Source organism: Pan paniscus, chromosome 13, assembly GCF_029289425.2.
Source record: "Pan paniscus chromosome 13, NHGRI_mPanPan1-v2.0_pri, whole genome shotgun sequence".
Classification (NCBI taxonomy): Eukaryota; Metazoa; Chordata; class Mammalia; order Primates; family Hominidae; genus Pan; species Pan paniscus.
In genome coordinates, this window is record NC_073262.2 from 44,019,016 (window position 1) to 44,042,919 (window position 23,904).

At 37.3% G+C, this 23,904-nt stretch overlaps 1 protein-coding gene and 1 non-coding gene across 2 annotated transcripts in view; both read right to left on the reverse strand.

The window, feature by feature from the left end:
- LOC117979303 (POTE ankyrin domain family member G-like) overlaps positions 1 to 23,904 on the reverse strand; it is a 42,026-nt gene that overhangs the window by 11,015 nt on the left and 7,107 nt on the right. The window contains exons 2-9 of the mRNA XM_055109358.2: positions 19,673 to 19,787; positions 19,340 to 19,513; positions 16,456 to 16,562; positions 15,004 to 15,141; positions 12,481 to 12,551; positions 7,101 to 7,171; positions 5,378 to 5,422; positions 4,846 to 5,030 (exon numbers count right to left, since the gene is read on the reverse strand). Coding sequence (XP_054965333.1) covers positions 4,846 to 5,030; positions 5,378 to 5,422; positions 7,101 to 7,171; positions 12,481 to 12,551; positions 15,004 to 15,141; positions 16,456 to 16,562; positions 19,340 to 19,513; positions 19,673 to 19,787 — 906 coding nt within the window. The remainder of the gene's footprint in view (positions 1 to 4,845; positions 5,031 to 5,377; positions 5,423 to 7,100; positions 7,172 to 12,480; positions 12,552 to 15,003; positions 15,142 to 16,455; positions 16,563 to 19,339; positions 19,514 to 19,672; positions 19,788 to 23,904) is intronic.
- Positions 13,673 to 13,779, reverse strand: LOC117979521 (U6 spliceosomal RNA). Its single transcript, XR_004670401.2, has one exon. It is a non-coding gene; the product is annotated as a U6 spliceosomal RNA (small nuclear RNA).

The following is a 23,904-nucleotide window of genomic DNA, read 5'->3' on the forward strand; positions in this document are numbered from 1 at the left end:
ATAATCCCTTGGAAAGAATTTGTGAGTCCATTACATTTACCACCCTAAAAAAAATAAAATACTAGTGGCCGCATGTGGTGGCTTAACCTGTAATCCACCCAGCACTTTGTGAGGATGAGGTGGGTGGACTGCCTGAGGTCAGGAGTTCAAGACCAGCCTGACAAACAGGATGAAACCCCGTCTCTACTAAAAATACAAAAATTAGCCAGGTGTCATGGCACGCACCTGTAATCCCAGCTCCTCAGAGGGCTGAGGCAGGAGAATCGCCTGAACCCAGGAGGCAGAGGTTGCAGTGAGCCGAGGTCACACCACTGCACTGCAGCCTGGGTGACAGAGCGAGACTCTGTCTCTAAATAAATAAAATACCAGTAAAGTTTGTAATTTCTCTAACTCATTTTACCATAATTGCAATTATCATGATTACCAGTAAAAGAATAGTGAATAACCACAATATTGGGCTTTTCTCCCTAAGTGAAAAAATATTAATATAAAGAATGTAGCTTATTATAAAAAGCCGAAAGAATTTTTAAAATACATATAATTACCAGGCTAAATTGTTAAAATGAACCTTGTCAAACATTTTTTAAGTGAGAATCAATCAAACAATATACCCGGGATAAACTCCATTCATTCATTTAATACCTATTTATTAGGTAGCTACGTCTGATAGGCTAGGCCTTTTTCTAGGAAGTGAGGATATGGTAATGAACAATAAAAACCCTATTTATGAGAGTGAGATAAACACACAATAACAACAGACAGATACGGCAAAATACACAGTACGTTAGAGGAGAAAAACTAAAGCAGGAAAATGAAATCTTTATGTGTTTGATGGGAAGGGTGGTGGGAAAGTTGGGATGGCCAGAAAAGTCCCTGCTGAGAAAGAGGATTTTTCCTTAATACAAAGAAACTTTTATTTGTACATCAAAGACTCTAAAAAATGATGATGTTAACAGAGTTGATGTCAAGACACAAATAGGTTTGAAGTTAAAGATGATAAATCACTTTGTTTCATTGAACCTTCCCTCAATTACGTGAGAGAGCATCCCTGGTATGTTCCCAGTTGAATCTCAAGCCTGACGCGTCCTGATGATACAATCCTAATTCCTTTCTGTTAGTCCTCATTATCTCTCTTTTTTTTCATTTTCTTCATTTTCTCTGGACTAGGAATTGTGCTGGTACATGGTTCTTCCTCAGGAAGTGGTTATTCCTTAATGGGTTTCTTTTTACCCTTTTTCTTCTTCTTAGAAAGGGGATTTTAAGTAAAGAGCTGAAGTAATGGAAACAGTAAGCTAGAAGAATATCTGGGGAAAAAGCATTCCAGATACAGGGAACTGCTAAGTGCAGAGGTGTGCCTGGAGTCTTTAAGCACTAGGGATAGGTCAGGAATAGCAACAAGTTCAGCGTGGCTGAAACACAGCAATACAGATAAGAAACAGAAGTTTCAGCAGGAGAGGTAACATGCCAGATGGTTTACTGCCTTTCAGTTATTAGGAGGAACTCTGCCACATACTCAGAGTGAAATGGGAGGCAATCAGAAGGGCTGGGGCAGAGGAATGACAACATTTGACTTATGTTTTAAATACATCCACTGAGATAAGAATTGATGAAAGGGGAAGTTTTTAAAAACCAGGACTATCAATTCCCAGTCTATGACACTCATCTAAACTGCAGATGACGGTGGCTCAGATGTACAAGATAGACTGGCCTCTGGATATATTCTTCAGATAGACCTGACAAGATTTACTGAGAGATTAGATGTGAAGTGTCAGGACAGAGAGAAAGATCAGTCAAGAAGATCTTGACTGAGAGAGAAAGATCAGACACTGAGGTTTTTGGCAGAGCAACTGGAAGAGTTGCTGTTAACCAAAGTAGGAAAGACTACATGAGGTGTAGATTTCAGGAAGGACATCAGTAGCCCAATTTTGGATCTGACAAGTGTGTGATACCCAACAGCTAATCAAATAGAGATGTCAAGTAGGTGGGATGATATAGAGATCTGGAATTAAGGAAAGAGATCTAAGTTGGAGACATACATTTGGAAATCACTAGCATATACACAGTAGAAAAAGTCACGAGGGGCCAGGCACGGTGGCTCACGCCTGTAATCCCAACATGTCATGAGGCCAAGGCGGGCAGATCACCTGATGTCAGGAGTTTCAGACCCGCCTGGCCAACATGGGGAAACCTGTCTCTACTAAAAATACAAAAATTAGCCAGGCATGGTGTCGCACACCTGTAATCCCAGCTACTCAGGAGGCTGAGGCAGGAGAAGTGCTGGAACTCATGAGGCAGAGGTTGCAATGAGCCAAGATCATGCCACTGAACTCCAGCCTGGGGGACAAAGCGAGACTCAGTCTTAAAAAAAAAAAAAATTATGAGAAAGAAGATTGAGGACTGAGCCATGAGAAACAACTATGTCCAAAAGGAGAAAGATGAGGAGCAGCAAGCAAAACAGACCATGATAAACGGACTAGAAAGGCAGGAGGAAAAGCCTGAGGGAGTGAGGTCCTGAAAGCCAAGTGAAGATGCCATTAGGGAGGAGATGCCCTCCATTGGCTCAAATATTGCTGAGAGATTAAATGAGGTGTAAGAAAAATGCCTAGATTTAGTACAGAAAAAAATTAGTGATAATCTTGAGGAAAAACAACTCTGGAGGAGTGCTGAAATTGAAGACTTACTGGCATTGAGATCAAGAGTGAATGGAAAGAAAATTTGAGTTCATGAGTGTAGACAGTTCTTTAAGGACAACATACTTAACGCTCATGACTGAGAATGATGTAATTTTCATCCACAGTCATGGAAAAGTGATAGACAAGAAATAGTAGCTTCCAAATTTTACATACCAGGTGGAGTTTTCAAATTTTATGTAACAATTATATATTCTAAAGGTTATAAAAATTATACACATATGGCATTTAGAAATGTCAGACCAAGGTTTTAAAGGCCCTTTGAACATTTCTAGATTACATAAGCTGATTATTATTTTGTTCGTGCTTATACATAAAGACCAAGAAATACTAAAACTCTCAAGGAGAATATTTCTTGCTTGATAAAAATCAGCCAATTCTAGGACAGTTGACACTCATCAAATATACGAAGTAATTGATCACAGTAAAATACTGAGTTCTATTAACAGGAATAAAGTGGGAGAAATGCAGAAAATAATCTTATTTTATAAATGTAGTTTTCAAAATCATATGAAGTCACTGGAAAAATATGGTGAGGTGAATACTGAAATATATCCTTTTCTCAAAGGGAGGATAATGTCACACATGCAGGGCACTTTTACAAATAAAAGTCACTGCATTAGCAGCACCTTCCTTTTAGCACAAGGGTCAGCAAATAAGCACCTATGGGCCAAATCCAGCCCACTGCCTGTTTTTGTAAGTCAAGTATCTTGGAACACAGACAAGCTTATTCACTTTACAGTCCATAGTGTCAGTTAGCTGGGTGTGATGTTGCACACCTGTGGTCTCAGCTAGTAGAGGCTGAGGTCAGAGGATCACTAGAGCCCAGAAAGTTGAAGCTGCAGTGAGCCATGATCACACAACTGCACTCCAGCCTGGGAAACAGAGTGAGACCCTGTCTCAAGAAAATAAATATACGTAGTCCACAAAGCCTAAAATATTTACTAACTAGCTCTTTGCAGAAAAAGCTGGCCAACTCCTGGTTTAGTAGATCAAAGATTCTTTGATGTATTTTAATAAAAGTTTTACCCAATATACTGAAATGTTTATATTAAATATAGATCCCCATGTACAATCCCTTGGCAATATTCAGATTGAGGGTCCAATATTTCAGCACTCAGGCACTGACAACAAAAATTTAGTAACTAGCAATCTTGTTGCTAACAAGGTACAGTGTCAATGTAGCATGTAGCTTCCATTTGCAACACAGCAGATATTACAAGAATTTTAACAAGAACTCTTAAGATGTGTCATCAAACTAAATGCTTTAAATACATTTTAATTGTGAAATAATCAGTATACCCTACATCTAACCTCATTTTTTAAAAATGGTTGCATAATACATTATTTTGGGGATATGGAAATTGAGCTATTTCCTATTGATAAGGAATTAGACTACCTCCAAATTTTTTACATAATAATACTATAATAAATGTCCTTATACATAAGTATACACATAACATATCTATACAAATATCCTTAACATGTATTATATATGCTTACTCTGTTATATATGTGTGTGTGAATATGCTACTCAATTAATGTTCAAAATGTATTTACCAACAGTATATGAAATGTCTTTTTCAATGAAACCATTTCCCCTGCAGCAACATGGATGGAGCTGGAGGCCATTATCCTAAGCAAACTAATGCAGGAACAGAAAATCAAATGCCACATATTCTTACTCATTAGTGGGAACTAAACATGAGAACTCATGGACACAAAGAGGAGAATAACAGACACTGGGGCCTACTTGAGGGTGGAGCGTGGCAGGAGGGAGACGACCAAAAAACTACTTTTCGAGTATTTTGTTTATTATGTGGCTGGTGAAATAATCTGTACCCCAAACCTCCATGATACAGTTTACCTATATAATAAACCTGCACATGTACCCCGAAGCTAAAAGAAAACTTCACTGAAAAGAGAAGAAAATGCCTTTTCCCTCACATTTGCCAATACTGGTTATTTTTCAAATAAATTAATGACTGGAAAAAAACGGTAACTGATTGTTTGCTGATTTTCATTTTTCTGATTAACAGGCAAGGCTGAATATCCTAATAAAAGTATAAAATTTGTTCATCATGAATATTAGCCCAAATTAGGATTAGTTTGACAGCACAAAGTTACCTCCTGTTCAATGTTGCCATAGGCTTACCTGTGATACTCTTCATTCTCAGTGTCAGGAAATTGCTGGCTTTCAGGTGTTCTGCTCTTCCTTGGAGGAATTAATCCACCATCACCATTGCCAGCAGTGGCACCATTAGTCAGGTTTTCTGGGAATCCGACATGAGTACTTCCGTGCTTCTTCATTTCTTCTTTGATAGCCATAAAATTTTCTAGCTGGAAAATACAGAGAATAAGAAATTATCTACTATAGGCACATTATCTATTGATAATCAGACTAAAACCAAGAAAGATAAAATAATTGCTCTAAAGCTCCTAAAGTGGCATTACCTAGCATTTTATGGCACCATTCGGGATTATTCCATAATAATGAAAGAATAGTTCTAGGGTTTGCAACTCTTTAAAATTCAATGTACAGAATTCTGAGTTAACTATTAAATTTTTCACTGATGATTTATGCTACTTACATGATAGGATCATGTATGCCTACATTTACTACACTTTGTTAAACAACATAATGTAAAAATCTAATTCAACACAAACATCTGAATATAAAGGTATACCTCTCTATCACCATCCTTATTTATTTCTGGTTCTTGAGATCTTTTCTGCAGATGTAAAAACAAAAGGTTAATTTGCTTGTTGTATTTCTGTGACATTTCCTCTTTTGGAGTGCATGTTCTTAAAATAATTTTATTCTTAAGTAATCAAGTATGGACAATAAAAATTAGAAAGTAATTAAAATTAAACTGTTAAAAGAAATAAATAATAATTAAAATTAAGAATTAACTTTTTAATCTATGTTTAGCTACTGCCACATCACTGGCTTCTAACATGTGAAAAATAATTCACCTTAGACAAAGGGAGAAGAAAAACATGAACCAGCAAACTTAACTGTCTCACTATTTGTTTGGACTAAATTTAATTTGTTATGTGTTAAATCTACCAAAAATGAATCAGCAGATGATTTGTAGTGTTCCAAAATCTTCCTCACTTGAAAAGAGTTTACCTCATGAAACCCTAACTAGTGAGCCCCTACAGTGCACTGAAGTGCTTTTTTAAAAGATTCCTAACTGGATTATAGGCACCCTTTAAACTATTAGGAGCCAAAATCAACACCAAACAGAAAGAAATGCAAATTCTCACATTTTAATTGAAATTATATACTGTCATATGATAGTGTTATGTATCCAGATTATCTGCTTAAGTCCAGTTCTAATATATTCTAATGTGTACTAATGACAGCAGATAAAATTTTTTAATCTGTACTGATTTTCTGCAACTGAAATAAATTAGAATGTTATTGTGTTTGTGCACTAACATCAAAGGTCCCATTCTGCAAGATATGGTTCTTGTAATAGGCAGTTGGGTTGCTTTTATGACCTGGTTCCCTCCCTGAACAGAAACACTGAGGTCAACGAGAGACCACAAGGCAGGATATGTCCTTAACCTTGGTATCAGTGACTGACAATGTAAAACTGTGGATTTTCAATCACAGGCCATGATTACTCTTTAACCATGAATCCAGCTCAGGGAATCAGTGTTACATTGTTCATAATTTCTATTGCTTAATAATATGATCCAATCATTGATGTTACTTTCTTTATCATGTTAGGGTGTTGTAAAAATAAAAGAACAAACAAAGTTCTGAAATTTGTTTTTGCCTCTATTCCAAAAGGAGAGATTAGCTATAAGCTAATCAAGAAGGCAGATAAGAATATTTTAAAGTAAGAGTATTTTAAATTTTATAGTGGGTTATGTTGAAGTTAAATATCAAATATTAAATTAGAATCTACTGATTCTTCTGTTAATAAGGTTGCTGATTTTATTACAATAAATTTTAAGAATCTATTAAATTTTTTTTTTTTTTTTCAGATGGAGTCTCGCTCTGTCACCCAGGCTGGAGTGTAGTGGTGGATGTCGGCTCACTGCAAGCTCCCTCTCCTGGGTTCATGCCATTCTCCTGCCTCAGCCTCCCGAGTAGCTGGGACTACAGGCACCCACCACCACGCCCAGCTAAGTTTTTGTATTTTTACTAGAGACGGGGTTTCACCATGTTAGCCAGGATGGTCTCGATCTCCAGACCTCGTGATCCACCTGCCTCAGCCTCTCAAAGTGCTGGGATTACAGGCGTGAGCCACCTTGCCTGGCCAAAAGATTCTTAAAAAAAAATCTACTGATTCTCAAAGCCTAGTCTGAAAGGTAATTTCATTTGGACTATCTAATATTATTAAGGCAAAAAAACCACAACATTAAACAAAAGTTTAAATTTAAAAGTTTCCATGCCTCTGGCTGGCCATTTTCACTGCCTTTAAGCCTTTGTGACTCTTCCTCTGATGTCAGCTTTAAGTCTTGTTCTGTAGAAAAATCCATATATTCAGTTAAAATCAACCACTTAAAACAGTTAAAAACTATTGCCTTTTAAAAACAGATTTGAGACATTTCATTTTATTTCATAAATTGAGTGTTTCATCTTTTGTGAAATTGTCATTTAAGAAATAATTCTCAGAAACTTCAAAAACCCACTTGGGGAGATACCAGATGTCACCAGATTGAAGACAAACAAACATGTCAAAAATTCCCTCACAAATTCATTCACCCAACATCCATGAACAAAACCACCAGAAACACAGCTTTAAAATACAGCAGAAACATATAAGGTGTCACAGTGTACTGTTCTCCACTTCCTAATAGTACCTTATAAATGACTTCCAAAATCACTGCTGACACCTTTATTAGTGTACAACATCTTCCTAATATCTAAAATGTTTCCCTCCACTATTCTGACAAATTTATTTTCTTTTTTTCTTTTTTCTTTTTTCTTTTTTTTTTTTATGAGCCAGGGTCTTCCTCTGTCACCAGGCTGGAATGCAGTGGCGTGATCAGCTCACTGCAACCTCCGCCACCCTGGTTCAAGTGATTCTCCTGCTTCAGTCTCCTGAGTAACTGTGATTACAGGCAACCACCACCACACCCAGCTGATTTTTGTATTTTTAGTAGAGATGGGGTTTCACCATTGGACAGGATGGTCTCGATCTCCTGACCTCGTGATTCCCTCTGAAAGTGCTGGGATTACAGGTGTGAGCCACCACACCTGGCCTTATTTTCATCTTTTGAAACAATGCTATAAGAAGTCTTCCTTGATTCTGCAAGTCTTTCCCCAAATAAACAGGTACCTCCTTCCTTGAGGCTGCCTTAGTACTTTACTGATTTTTCTACTGCATCTTTACACCTAAACTGTACATTATTCCTCCACATGTCTGTCCCCTCTGCTCCAAGACTGCAGGGGAGAGTCTTGCACATCATCTTTGTAAAAACAGTCTTTGTTTTACTCAGAAATATTTTATTGAGTCCTGCTAAATACATGCTAGGCATTAGGGTTTAAAAAGAATTAAAATAAAGCATGTCAGAGATGGCTTTTCTAGAACACATGCCCAAGCAGAGACTTAAATATTGAGACTAGCCAGATTAAAAGGGGTAGAGGGCAGGAAAGGGTGACAGCATGCCACGCAGCAGCAAGAGCGGGAGCGAGGCCTGAAAGAGTGAAAGTATTTGCCTACAATAGAAGGATGAGTGAGTAGGGCATTGCCAGCAGCTCAGTAATGCCAGAGACAGGGCACACAGGGAAAAGGGCTAAAGATGGAGAGTGGGGCAGAAGTCAGATTATGAAAGCCTTATGTGTAATTTTAAGATGCTTGGACATTAATGTTCAAAAGTGGTCCCGGGTCCTATCTGCATTTAGATATAGATCATTTCAATGTCAAAACCAATATTCCTAGTGAACAATTATTCATTAAGACAAGGTGACAGATAGCTCATGTGGATACAGCTGAGATGATACAATGTAGCAAATCCTAAACAATTCTCATGAACACTTGGAAAGTCAGTTCTATAATAAAGTCATACAAATTATAATAAATCAGTAAATATTTGGTTTGGGAAGATGCTTTGTAAAGTTATAGTGCATATGAATACAATTAACAGTCATGAATTCAGAGCTGTGAAAATAAATCAAAGAAACCACATTGTGTTTGAGTCAGCAATCTTTAGATTTCTATCCAGTCTTCCCATCCAGTCCATAAATTCTAAGTATAATCCTGGTACTCACTCTCAAGTTTACGTTAAATACTATCCCATACAAAAAAACACTCTTTCTCTTACTTCTTTTCATTATGTCCTGCTAAAAAGATTCTGATTGGCTGCAGGCGGCAAGAGGGAAAAACACAAAGCACATTTTGCAGAAAATGATTATTTAGAAGTCAGAACTATGACATGAAGCCAAGCAGGGCACTCTAGGACCGAATTTGCTGTGCTGCCTTCATACGCTCCTTGCTCTTTCTTTTCTGGCAGCTGTGACTCACACAGGTCATGGAGAGTATCATTCCCTAAGAGGAACAACTCCGATATTCATCTTTATCTATTAAGTTCATCTGTCCCAATTCTGTGTTCTGTGGATGCTGACTTTCTGTCACGGGCAATGATGCACATGGACATTTATTACTGACTTTCAGATTCTTGGATCTTTGACAAGTCTTATTACTGAGAGTCAAACTAGTAGGATGCGAGTTATAAATGCTGATTATCCAATTACCTACTCAAAATACCCTACACGAATATTCCATTAAACATGCATAGAAAAACATTAGTCATTCCTGCTGACCTGCTGCTCTTTGCTCTTCTGTATTCACCAGAAAATTTCCTACTCCTTCCTCATGTCTAGGTTAAATACTAGTGTACAATCTGGAAACCTGTACATCATCTGAGATTTCTCTCTGTCCCCCAAGCCTTTCTCATTCAAATATCACTAAATCATATTGACTATACCTCTCTTCTGCCTCTGTTTTATATTCCCACTGCCACTGGGAACATAAACATTTACAAAATGACTTCTATTTAAAAGAAAACTACCAACTATTAATGTTATTTCTTACAGGAAAAAAAATTAAGCAAAACAAGTGAAAAAGGCATAACGAAGGCCAACATAGTAAAATGAGTAACTGAGATTTCTAACGTTATTTATTTCACCATGGACGGGTGAAAACCTTATAATACATTGATGCTACTCCAAGGATGTGTGACATGGAAACTATAGCTGACTACTGCAAAAGCTTCCTTTGTCTCCTGGTTTCTTTGCATGATTATCTCCCATCAATCCCAGGAAACTATAGGCCACAGGCCAAATCCAATCTGCATTATGGTTTTGTAAATAAAGTTTTATAGGAGCTCAGTCATGCCTGTTTGCTTACATATAATCATGGTGGCTTTCACACTACAACAGCAGACAACAGCACGGTTAAGTAGATATGACAGAGACCACATTGTCTAAAATATTTCCCACCTGGTCCTTTAAAGAAAAAGCTTGCTAACCCATTTTACACCATAACCAGAATGCCTTAATACTCAAATTTAATCTTGTGACTCCCCTGCTGAAATTTCTCCAATGAGCCCCTCCAGCACACATTGTTGGCTCCGTATCAGTAGCCATTCCTCATTCTTTCTGGCAGAAAAAACATAAGTCTATTGGGATATTTAATATCCCAATCCCCCTCCTCAGCCTCAGGAAGAGAAATGTTGATTCTAAGCTAATCAGGTATTTACCTTCCCAGTGCCTGGTTTGGGAATGAGCATGTGGTGTGACCCAGCCAATGAAATGTTACAGGAAGCCCCTTGCATGCTTCTAAGTTTTCTCCCTGTTTAAAAGACACATGTGAAGAAAAGCAGCCCTTGCGATGTTGTGTTGTGAGAACAAGATGTTTGGAGCTGCTGCAGATTAGCCAACCACAAAAGGAGACGTGAATAAAACACTGCCAACAGCACAGCTGAAAGAGGGACAAGTGGGATCCCTGGGATATCAATGAACAAAAAAACAACTCTGGTTCCTACTATTTTAGCCACTGCTCATCTAGTATTTGCAGTCCAAAGCATTCTACCTGATAAATTTCCCATGGCCCACAGGAAAAGACCTACTCATTTCTATAGTATTAAAAAGCCTATCGTAAACTTGCCTTAGCTAAGTATTCACCTCACTCCCAACCTCTGGTATCTCACACTTTTGGTAATAGCAAAAGTGAACTGCTCAGAAACCCTGCCATGTTCACTCAAGCATCTTGTCTTCTGCACTTGCTGCTCTTCCTCCCAAACGGGCAACCTCATTAGATGTTCCTTCTGGCAAACACACAATCTCACTCCATGTTCCTTCTGCCAAATGTCATTCCTCTGCTTCTTTCCCTGAAAAATTCTTCTCACTCTGCATGCTTACATTAAATCCTGCCTCCTTTCTTTCTAAAGCTTTCACTCCTCATCACATATGTCTGGCACACAATCAATATCACATATAATAAATCATAATTATAAGATTCCAGTGGGCATCTAGCACACAGTAAGCACTGAATAAAGCAGCAAAATAATAAAAATGACAATGATAATAATAACAAGCTCCTGTCTGTGTTGTTGTGTTCTGTAGCCTTAGAAAAACTGCTTAGTATCTAAAAGACATTTGACAGTTATTTGTTAAGTGGACAAGTGAAAACATTAATAAAAATGTTTTCTTTGTAAATTCTGTTGAAAAACCACAGAAATGAAATAGAAACACTTCTGTTGTGAGCACCTTAAAGATTAAAACTACATCTATTCCATCTTTGTCTCCTGCAACTTATAAAACCTAACTTACAGAAGCTCTCTGATAAATAGGTAGCTAAATTAAAGGTGTCCTCATACAGTTTGGATTGTACCATGTATTAGGTGTCCACATTCAGGTAGCATACTAGCATTTTTGTTACTGTGAAACATTTTTATATTTTTATTATAATCTGCTGACCCTTGCATTGGGCAAATTGTACATTATGACAATCTTTTGGCAAATGGTAGCAGAGCACCTTCTTCTAACAAAATTACTGTTATCATGACAATTAACCAGCCGGTGGAAGAACACCTCTTGTTCCAACAAAGTAAATGCATCTCTTTCAACTTCAAAATAGGAGGAATGAAGTCAGTAATAGTGAGACCTTGTTGGCACAAGCATATGTAACATGACCTGTGCTTCACTGTTCTTTTGTGAACAAACATTCCTTACTTTTACTTTTTAAATCTATGGTAGGACCTCCCAGAGCAGGGCTCCACAACTCCCAGGCCACAGACTGGTACCAATCCATGGTCTGTTAGGAACCACGCCACACAGGAGGAGGTGCGCAGCAGGCAAGCCAGGGAAGCTTCATCTGTATTTACAGCCACTCCTTATGGCTCATATTACAGCCTCTACTCTGCCTCCAGTCAGATCAGTGATAGCACTAGATACTCATTGGAGCATGAACCCTGTTGTGAACTGCCCATCTGAGGGATCTAGGTTGTGTGCTTCCTATGAGAATCTAATGCCTGATGATCTGTCATTGTCTCACTTTGCCCCCAGAAGGGACCATCTAGTTGCAGAAAAATAAGCTCAGAGCTTCCACTGATTCTACATTATGGTAAGTTGTATAATTATTTTATTATATATTACAATGTAATAATAACATAAAGTAGCACAATAAGTGTAATGTGACTGAATAATCCTGAAACCATCCCCACCTTCCCCCAGCCCATGGAAAGATTGTCTTCCACAAAACCGGTCCCTGGTGCCAAAAAGATTGTGGACAACTGACCTAAAGTAATTCACTATCACAAGTCTTACCTGGGTTGCTGTTTTCAGAAGAGTATTTTGGCATCTGTTTTTCTTTGTAGTCAGAAAGTAATTCACAAATTCTATGTATAAAAATATAACAAATAAAATTACTGTTTTAAAATACTGATCTGGAAACTTACCAAATGTAAAATTCTTAGAGTATTTCAAACAATATCAGAATATCAGAACTTAACAGTATTATCCCATCCACTTATGCGTACGTTCTACAAACTTCTCATGAAGCTTCTAATTAAAGAAGAAAAAAAAGTAAGATGAAATACTCATAAATCGAGGGCACTGTGACCCAGTAAATTAACTTGCATTAGCCTGACATAATAGAAAGTGTCCCAACTCTAAATAAGTCCTAGCTCCATAATGAACAGCTATTTGCTCTTGAACAAGCTGCTTCTCTTAGGCTCAATGTCTTCTTCTACAAAGTGAGGACTATGCTGCCTTATTTTACTAGGTTGTTATAATGATTTAACAAGATAACATTTTTTTAAATGCTCAAAGAAATAGTAAAACAACGGAATAATTTGTTCCTAAACTTTATGACTGAAATTATCTTGGAATCCCAAATAAAACCCAGTGCGAATTTTGTTCATAGGTTCTAATATGCAAATGTTGTAGTTTGCAGGAAATGTTATTAAGTCCTAATTTTGCTTCTTAGTTGTCCTGCTCTTTATGGCTTATAATTCAGGGCATCTCAACTATGTCATAGTTTATAACTAAATTTATTCATAAATATCTCATTAAAGTAGATAATGTGATTGTCCACTATTACGGAGTTGATCAATCACGCCAAGGGCAGAAAAACCAATGGATGTTAAGACCTGACTTGGACCAACGATCCTTCTCTACAGACTCAAACTCTCAGCCAGTAGATGTCTGTTAGGATAATGCTTTATATTGATGTTCAATTCCAGCTGACATGGGAGACCAAAAGTCTACTTTTATTTTTTTTTAGTTTCCACGGAGAAGTAGCAAGCTGACATTCTGTCATTTTCGACATACATACTAACAATATATTTTGCACCGAACATGTTATTCAGGTCTAAGTCATCTCATAGACCATCTTACATGACTATTTTTGCAGCACAAATCACAATTTCAATATTTTGCTGGCACCCATTTTGCTTTGATTCACACTATTTCCTTAGAGCTAGTCAGCAAATAGTCAAATGACCTTCCAGTGACTGCACAAAATATGGAATGCTTCAAAGATTTGTGCTGCCTACTAATGCAGAAGCCATGCTAACTTCCCCCGTATTGTTCCAATTTTAGGATATGTGCCGCCAAAGCAAGCACAAAGCCCTACTTTTACACAGGATTAGTGATGAGTCATGGACAAGGCTTGGCTCTGTTAAGTCCAACTAACCTACTTGAGATTCTGAGAATTCTCTTCAATGGCTTCCTGTGAGCTAGAATTTGAAAATATTTTAAAATCTTGAGCTAGAGATGGAAGTAGCTTGGACAATTTTCATTATCATGTAAATCAAATCACTCAAGGGGCCAACGACAGCTGGGAGCCACTGCTCAGGGCAAGGTTCATATGGGACTTTCTACTGCCCAACGTTCTATACAGGATATAAAGGTGCCTCACAGTACAGATCTGGTAGCAAAGAGGAAACAAACACTGATCTCTTTCTGCCACATTATTTGAACCCCTCTCACCCTTTAGAACAAGCCCACCTAACATCTGCCAGAGAAAAGACCAACAGCCTCAAAGGATCTCTTACCATGAAGGTCTCAGCTAATTCCTTGCTAAGATGCGGGTTCCACATTAGGTTCTGAATATGTGGGGAAGGGTCAATTTGCTCACTTTGTGTGCGGATAAAGTCAGGATGCCCAGCAGCCAGAGCAGGGGGCTGGTGCTCTGGGAACAATGGCTGAGCATATAAGCATAGGTATGGGAATTAAAAAACATCAAAGTCACTGTATGAATCGCCATGAAGACTTGAGGGATCTGAATCTACTGATTCATCTTAAGGCAGCAGGACCAGTTTGGCCACAAAGCAGCAACAGAATCAACGGAAACAACAGAATGATTGCAATGTCTTTTTTTCTCCTCCTTCTGACTTGATAAAAGCGACTGTCTTCCTTGGATTTAGTGAACCCCTTCGGTTCTTGAAAAATTCAAGGAGTATGTAGGACATAGTCCCCAGAAGACAGTACAAGACTTTCTGCTAAACTAGACATTTCAAGACCCAAATAACTAATCAGAAAAATTAAAGATGTGACACTATTTTTTATCCCATGCATAGGTGTTACACTTGGATCAAATGAACAATGCTGGGATCTCTAAGGATAAAGATCTTAAAAGTCCTGAGATAAAGAATCCCGCACCCATTGGTACTTCTAACTTGTCTTGCTTTTTGTCTGATTTCTGGCTGATGCAGGGGACTAACTCACTGCCACGCGAAAACTACCTGAACCAAACTATGACATCTCACCTGATATGTAAGATGCAACTGTTATAATTATTTTAAACCTCAATTCAGCATTAACTAGCCTTTTAATGTAAACACTTACACATGATGATGACTAGAAACAGCATACTCTCTGGCCGTCTGTCCAGATAGATCTTGAGAAGATACATCAATATTTTGCTCAAGTAGAAGGCTGACTATACTTGCTGATCCACAACATACAGCAAGTATGAGAGCAGTTCTAAAATGACAGAGATAGGAACTGTAATAAAGTTATTTTTAAAGCTAATTTGATATACTTTACCAATGTAACATCTTGCCTGTCTGTGCAGAATCAAACATTTACATGCACTAAAAGACATAAGCATCTTGAGTGCTCAAGTGTTCATCTTTGTAAAATACCACAAAGGTTAAAAGGAAGGGACAAAAAAAAACCCTCTTATCTCAGTGGGGTATTGCATAGCAGAAGCTACTAATTTAACATCCTTTGATGGGCAAGAAACAATGTTAGGGCCACTTATCTGAAGTGGACAAAGATTTAAGTGAAGAGTTCGTCACAGCTTCCCTAGACTGATATGCTGTAATACAAAATCAGCTAGGGGGTAAGAGAAATAAGAGCTCTCTGCATGCTGAAAGCAGTAATATTAACAATGGTAAGAATAGTAGTCATAGGAGTTTCAGTTAATGGTGCCAATAACCATGTGCTAGGCACTGAATTAAATCCTACATTTATCTTTCTTACTTATGCACAGCCAACTTTGAAGGATATATTCTCCTACTTTTCATATATGACAACACATTTGGTGGTAAATAACATCCCCAAGGTCACACACCTAGCAAGTAAGAAAGTTAGGAATTAACCCAGTCTTGTGTGAATCCAAAGCCTAGCTCTTTTCTCTTTATCACCCACCTACATCTTGCCTTCATTAAAGGAAAAGTGTATCCACTTAAAACTATCTTCACTCCCTCTCTCCATACCAATTAAAACTAAAAACACCAAAATACACTGGAAATAAAAAAGGAAAAAAGCTGTTGAACCCACAGCATGTGGGAACAGCAATTAATTGTCATGTAGGGATAAGCTAACATTAATATTCTTCAAAGAAAGCAACTTAAAGCAGAGTCATAGAAAAGACAAAAGGATTTTCAACCCCTATTTATGTTTAATACAGCATATTTAGTGGAAAAGCATGTAAGACACAGAGGTTAAAAACTATTAGAAAGGGTTAAGAAGTTCAATACTGAGTCACAAAGTAAACTAAAAGTTAAAGTTCAAACTTCATAAAATTAATATGAAATGCCTTTAGCTAACATAAGATCATATAACCAAAAACGTCACATAACAAATAACATCAGTCAATATAATGAGAAGACGAATCCTACTAAAACTGGTCTTTATGTTGCCCAGTCCAAGTAATTGTTTTTCTGCCTAACTGATTTGTGTTGATACTGATCACTACATCCCAGTAAGTATACATTAATCTTATTAATTTAATATTTATGACTTCAGTGACTGCTATCCATCTAGAACACAGATTAAAAGAAAGAACTATACCTTCCATATCTATCCAGCGCATTTAAATTTGCTTTTTTCTTGATTAAAAATTTCACCACTTGCTGTTTTTGCTCATGTACACCAAGTAGCAGTGGTGTGAGGCCATGCTGTAAAACAATATAAAGCAAAAACCTATGTAATTCAAAAAAGTACATATTCCTCAACCCAAGTGGAAACTTTATATAAGATCTTATGGACTTACACGCATAGAAAGTAAATAAAATGTAGTCGCTTCCTTCTCACTCTTCTGTGCTTTCCCACACGCTGCTCCTTCCCTTGGAAACACCCCTTCTCTGCCTCACCACAGTAACTCTAATCATCTCAAAAACTCACTTGAAACATTTACTGCTTCCAAGGCTCTTTGCTTCTAACTCAGCATTTGGCATGGTGTTATTGGATGGTAATATTTTTCCCATCTAAACAAAGAGCTCCTTGAGGGCAGGGGCTGTATCTTTTGTCTCTATATCCTCAACCCTAAGATAAATTGTGTATAAAGCAAGAATCTGCATGTAAAATATTTCTTTAGTTTCATGTTTTACCAAAAGTTCAACCTCCAACATACAACAAAAATTGCTATTAAAACTCATACTGCCCATTTGAAAAAATTTTCCAACATTTATTTAAAATCTATTTGTATTTAATTTTCCCAGATTAACTAAATCATCAGTTCATAGGACTACTGAAACTAAATTAACAGAATTCCTATCTGTATTCTTAATAACTCCATGGTTTTTAGTGTTTAAAACTGCCATTCTGATTATGCCAAAGCTCTACATACTTAAGAGACACACTGGATAGTCCATAATACAGCATCAATTGACAAAAAATGGTTTAGAATTTGCTACAATTCTAATTGAGAAAACTCTGCTTTAACGACTTACTGACCTAAGCACTTGAATGACTGAACAAAGAGACACAAAATCCTGAGAGGGCCATCCTCTACTTATTGAAAGACTACTCACAGCAAATTTCTAAAGACCTTCTGAATGGCAGTGAATAACTGATGGTAGGAAGGAAAAGGTATTATTTTGTAAGCTGATACATACTACCAATAATATTCATTTTAGTGTCTCAGTCACAGAGATCAAAGTCAGACTAGGCCAGGAATGGTGGCTCACACCTGTAATCCTAGCATTTTGGGAGGCTGAGGTGGGTGAATCGCTTGAGCCCAGGAGTTCAAGATCAGCCTGAGAAACATAGCAAAAACCTCATCTCTACTGAAAAATAAAAAAACAAAAAACTGAGGTTGGAGGACCATCTGAGCTTGGGGAGGTCGAGGCTGCAGTGAGCTGTGATCACACCACTGCACTCCAGCCTGGGAAACAGAGTGAGACCCCATCTCAAAAAAAAAAAAAAAAAAAAGTCAGATTAATGTTATTGGAAAGGAAAGATTTAAAGAAATAAGCACATATCCAACTCCAACTCTTCTAGAGATACCTTAAGTTTCTGAGACATAAGAATTTACATATTATATTTATGTATTCAGTGGCTCTTAAGCAGGAGTGTTTCCAGATTTTGAGAAAACTGTTGTTGTTGTTGTTGTTGTTAGAGACAGGGTCTCATTATGTTGACCAGGCTAGACTCAAACTCCTGAGCTCAAGCAATCCTCCCACCTCAGCCTCCCTAGCAGCTGGGACTACAGCCACGCACCACCATGCCTGGCTTCAACAAAACATTTTCATATATACATATTCAGGCTTTATTAGACTTACTGTATCAAAATATTCAGAAAAAGCCTAGACTTGTTGATTATTTAAACATTTTCCTCAGGTTACTGGGATGCACAATTCAAGCTGAAAGCTAGTACAACAGACAATTACTTCAGTCTCATTTCTCACCCACATGACCAATTCCCTTTCTCATTTGAGGATTTGGCCAAAAAGAGTAAGGAGTAGGAGAGAGACCCATTTGCTGAAAATACCACATGATTTTCCCCGGTAAGAGAACAGGGTCTAGTAAACTCAAAATCCAACTTGATCTTGTTACTTATTTATCTTCCACCTTCCCATCCAGACACTCTAGATTTGAAAGCAGAGCTGAGACTCTAATTGGCCATTTCTACCAGAATAGGATACTAAGTCAGTTAATTACTTGATATTCCCTCTGCTCAAGGGTTTCCCCTTACATTACCACCTATTCACTGCCAATCTGGTTCCTCAGAGGCCTCCTAAAATTGATCTCTATTCAGTTTACAACCCACTAACTCCCTCTCCCAAACTGAAAACTGTCATTCTCTAAAATTGAAGAGAACCTTGTCTCACCATACAAAGGAAACAAATCAATCAATCAACAACAACACACACACACACACACACACACACCCTCTTCATGGTCTTTTCCCTCTATTACCTAATTTCCAAATTGGCCTTGATATTTCTGATTGCTCTCTTTTTCGCTTTCCACTTCTGGCTCATGAGCAATCAGAAATATCTTAAGCCTTGCCACTGACAGGCGCATCACCTCGTAACTATTACTGTTTTTTAGAAACTTGCCAAAGGAGCAGGATCTCTATTCACTGAAACACGTTTAAGTTTTCTTGGAGTTTTCATGTAAAACCTATTTCGGGGCAAATTTTGCCATTTTACATTCATTAGGGGGAAAAAATCCTAGGAGGGAAAAATTTAAAAATAGTATTATCTTTTACAAATTCAGTGTTTTCAAAAAAAAGTATTTACCACAAGTGCATTTAAAAAAAACTGTACCCTCTAATGCTTCTTTGCAAGTAACAATATTTAAAATGAAGTCTTAGATAATTAGGTCATTTCAAAATATTTTCATTCAGGTTATGCTTGAGCTTCCAAATATGGAAGACTGGCCCTTACACAGGTCAATGTTAAAATGAATGCTTTTCAGTATTTTGAAGATAAAATTGGTAGATCTATACCTTGTTTTTTGATTCGATATCAGCACCGTATAAGAGCAGTGCTTTGGCCATTAATTTATCTTCATTGTAGATAGCGTAGTGTAGAGTGGTATTTCCATACTCATCTGGAATATTTGGATCAGTGCCATGTTCCAGCAACATTAACGCACATTCATCTTCCTGGCATTGTACGGCCTGTCAGTATTAGACCAAAAACAAATTACAAATCCTAGGAATTCAAAATAACATTCCACAGCTTTCACCACCTAGTTATATTTAAAGGAGAAAACTCATTTTTATGCTATGTATTGAAATCAAACCCACCTCACACTGATATAGTTGGCTACTGCGTACCTTTATCAGAGCTGTCCTCTTTTTGTTGTCGAGGACATTAAGTTGACATCGTCTGTCCAGTAGGAGTTTTACTACTTCTGAATTCCCATTGGCAGAGGCCAGATGTAGAGCAGTCCTATGAGAGTGAGAAGACTTTTTAGGAAATTGTAGTGCACTAGCTACAGCCATAGCAATGACTCATGTAATTGCAAACACTGAATAGCCTGCTATTACTCTGCCTTCAAAACAAACATTTAACTTTCCCATGAAAAAAGCACACTATTTATTATCTCTCATTGCTCGCTGTATTAATGAAAGGGCAGCCTATATGAATACAAAGAGCATAGCCCTTGGATGACATTCAACGTGGGCTGGAATCCTACTTGAAGCTCTGTCACTTCCTGGCTGTTGCTTAGCCTTTTGGGGTCTCAGTTTCCTCATCAATAAAATAGGAATGAAAATAGTAGCTTTCTCACAGGAAACCACTCTAATGCTTAAATGAGACTCTGCACAAAAGATATAGAATAGTTCCTAACACAAATAACAGCTCAATAATTGTTAGATATTATAATTTTTACTGATACCACTAAAGACAACATTTGAATTAAGTGAGATGATACAATTATACCTACACTTTGAGGTGTGTTTTAAATATTACAGCTAACATTGCATTTTAGTGATTCTAAGCTGATCATTGTCTCCATGTTGTCTCCACTGAAATACCACTTACAATCCATGATTTACTATAATTGGCGGCATTTAAATAATTCTCTTATTGAGGCAGAAAATAATGGGGCATCACACAATCCCTGGTGCCTTACATGAAGTAGAATATGTTACAACAGGTCCGGGGCGGTTCCAGTCAGATGACCAGCATTTAGATAAATTTTAGTTCTTAAAAGAACTATGGAATAAGAAAGCTGAGGTGAAAACAAAAACAAATTTCTAAAATAAACCAATTCTTACTTTGGTTTTCAATAAACTTTAAGCCAAAGAAAACTTGGAATTCAAATGAATAGCATGGGCTCATTTTTTTCAATACTTAGATTTATACAATATATCTACATCAGGTATTTCCAATCATTCATATTAGGATTTAAGACTGTTATAAATTTTCTCTTTTTAAAACGGAATTATGAAATGATTTGTGGAGCTTTTTTCAACTTTTACATTCAGGGGTACATGTGCCAGATGTGCAGGTTTGTTATATAGGTAAACGTGCACCAAAGGGGTTGGTTGTACAGATTATTACCCAGGTGTTAAGCCCAGTACCCATTCATTCTATTTCCTGCTTCTTTCCCTCCTCTCACCCTCCACCCTCTGATAGGCCCCAGTGTGTGTTGCTTCCCTCTAGGTATCTGTGTGTTCTCACCATTTAGCTCCCACCTATAAGTGAGAACACGCAGTATTTGGTTTTCTCTTCCTATGTTAGTGTGCTAAGGATAATGGCTTTCAACACCATCCATGTCCCTGCAAAGGACATGCTCTCATTCCTTCTTTTATGGCTGCATAGTATTCCATGCTGTTTATGTACCACATTTTAGTTCTTAAAACAACTAAAACAGTCTTTAACCAAGACTTCTAAATTTTCAAAAGGGCAGTTAAGGGTTGTCTTTTACTATTTTCTACCTTCAGAAATGCTTCTGTTTGAAAGGACGGAGGAAAAGCTTCAATTGAGATTAAGTCCTAATGCCCCAATTTTAAATCTCTCAGCTTGCTCAAGCCCAGCAGATAAACATGAAGTTTTCAAAGATGGAAGGATCTTGAGAGATAGTAGAATACGCCTGCCACATAATAGGTGTCTGGCTTATGTCTGATGACTAAATGGATTGAAAGAATGGATGAACACAGCTTGGGAGTTCAATATTTTTAAAGAAAACTCCTATAGAGTAGTGCAATACATTTGCAATAGTAATAATCATTTATATTTGCTATTTTAATTTTCATAAATATATAACTAAAATGATTAATTCATACTTTTTACATGTTTATATATAATGAAAAGATAATTATGTAATAAAATGTATATACAATAAAATCTACAGGAACAGGTAAACACAATCCCTCTACTTCTGAAGAGGGTAAAAGTTCATGGAAGATAGCCAACAACAGAAAGAAAAATAAATAATAGAATGTGAGAAATTATTTGCATCTATGCAAGAAGCATATTCCTTCTCTTCCCAAGGATTATTGCATTACTAATGAACCTTAACTAAAACTTCAGATGTTCGTTGCAGAAATCACAGGTAAGAGAAAGGGAAAAACTTCACTTACAAATTCCCAGAAACAAGTTTGATTATATTTTCTACATATTTTCAGCTAACACGAGCAGATTCTGTTCGTGTATATGTGTAACAAAGTGATGTTTTTCTCACTTGTTATAGCAAAGTACATCTTTGCATGTCGACATATCTCTGTATCTACTGACAACCTCAATTGTTACATATTATTCCATCCTATGGATGCACTGAAATTTGTCCATGAAATCTTTACATGGGTTCTTCTAAATACACTGCTATTTTAATCAATACTAAGAAAAACAGACCTCTATTTGGTAAAGATATTTCAGTATAATGGAATTGATGAGTAAAAAGCGTAACATTTTTAAAATGTGGTTCTTACCACTAAAGTGTTTGTTTGAAAAGCTGTAGCAATTTAAACTTTAAACAACTACATAAGTACCACTGTTCTTCATCCTCACAAACTTTGTGGACAGAAAACACTATTTCATTCCTTTTTGTTTTGTTTTGAGATGGAGTCTCACTCTACCACCGAGGCTGGAATGTAGTGGCGCGATCTCGGCTCACTGCAACCTCCACCTCCCTGGTTCAAGCAATTCTCTTGCTTCAGCCTCCTGAGTAGCTGGGATTACAGGTGTGTGCCACCATGCCCAGCTAACTTTTTGTATTTTTAGTAGAGATGGGATTTCACCACACTGGCCAGGCTGGTCTCAAACTCCTGACTTCATGATCCACCTGCCTCAGCCTCCTAAAGTGCTGGGGTAATGGGTGTAAGCCACTGCACCCGGCCTTTCATTCCTCTTCTAACTTAAATAGAAAACACTATTTCATTCCTCTTCTAACTTAAATTCCTTCTTCTACCAGGAACGCTATCTTTTCCTATGTGCATAGGTCACTGGTAGATATGCAAAAAAAGTACTTTGCCCAATTTTAAAATGAGCTTATTTTATTGTATCTGCAAATATAGGCCAGGCACGGTGGCTCACGCCTGTAACCCCAGCACTTGGGGAGGCCAAGGTGGGTGGATCACGAGGACAGAAGTTCAAGATCTGCCTGGCCAAGATGGTGAAACCCCATCTCTACTAAAAATACAAAGCAATTAGCCAGGCGCGGTGGCAGGCACCTCTAATCCCAGCTACTCAGTAGGCTGAAGCAGAGAATTGCTTGAACCTAGGAGGCAGAGGTTGCATTGAGCCGAGAGCGCACCACTGCACTCCAGCCGGGGCAGCAGAGTCAGACTCCATCAAAAAAAAAGTGTGTGTGTATATATATATATACACATATACACATATATATACACATATACACACATATATACACACATATATACACATATATACACACATACACATATATACATATATATACATATATACATATATACATATATATCTGCACATATAAATAGGCATTTGTATGTTTCTCTTCTGGTATGTTTCTCTTTTTGTATATTTAAAATTTTTAATCTATACTCTTATTTCTGTGACATAAAAATCTAGCTAGTTTTCTCCAAACATGAATTATGAACAATCCATCTTTTTTATATAATAGAAAACATCACCATTATCAAGTGCTAAATTCTTACATATATTTGGGTATTTCTAAATTTCCTATTCTGTTGTATTCATTGATGTCTTTTCAGCTGTTAGTAAACAATTTGTGGAAATAAATAACATGCACATTTTGATATCTGGAAAAGCAAGCCTTTTTCCATTCTGTTACAAAAAATTAATTTATCACAATAATAAAAGACAGCATGTGTAATTTAAAAACGCTAAAACTTTGCTATTTTTATTTGGCTTAGGTAAAAGTGATAAATAGAAAAAGCTCCCATCTTTTTTTTCTTTTTTTGAGACGGAGTCTCGCTCTGTCTCCCAGGCTGGAGTGCAGTGGCACTATCTCGGGTCACTGCAAGCTCCGCCTCCCGGGTTCACGCCATTCTCCTGCCTCAGCCTCCTGAGTAGCTGGGACTACAGGCGTCTGCCACCGTGCCCGGCTAATTTTTTTTATATT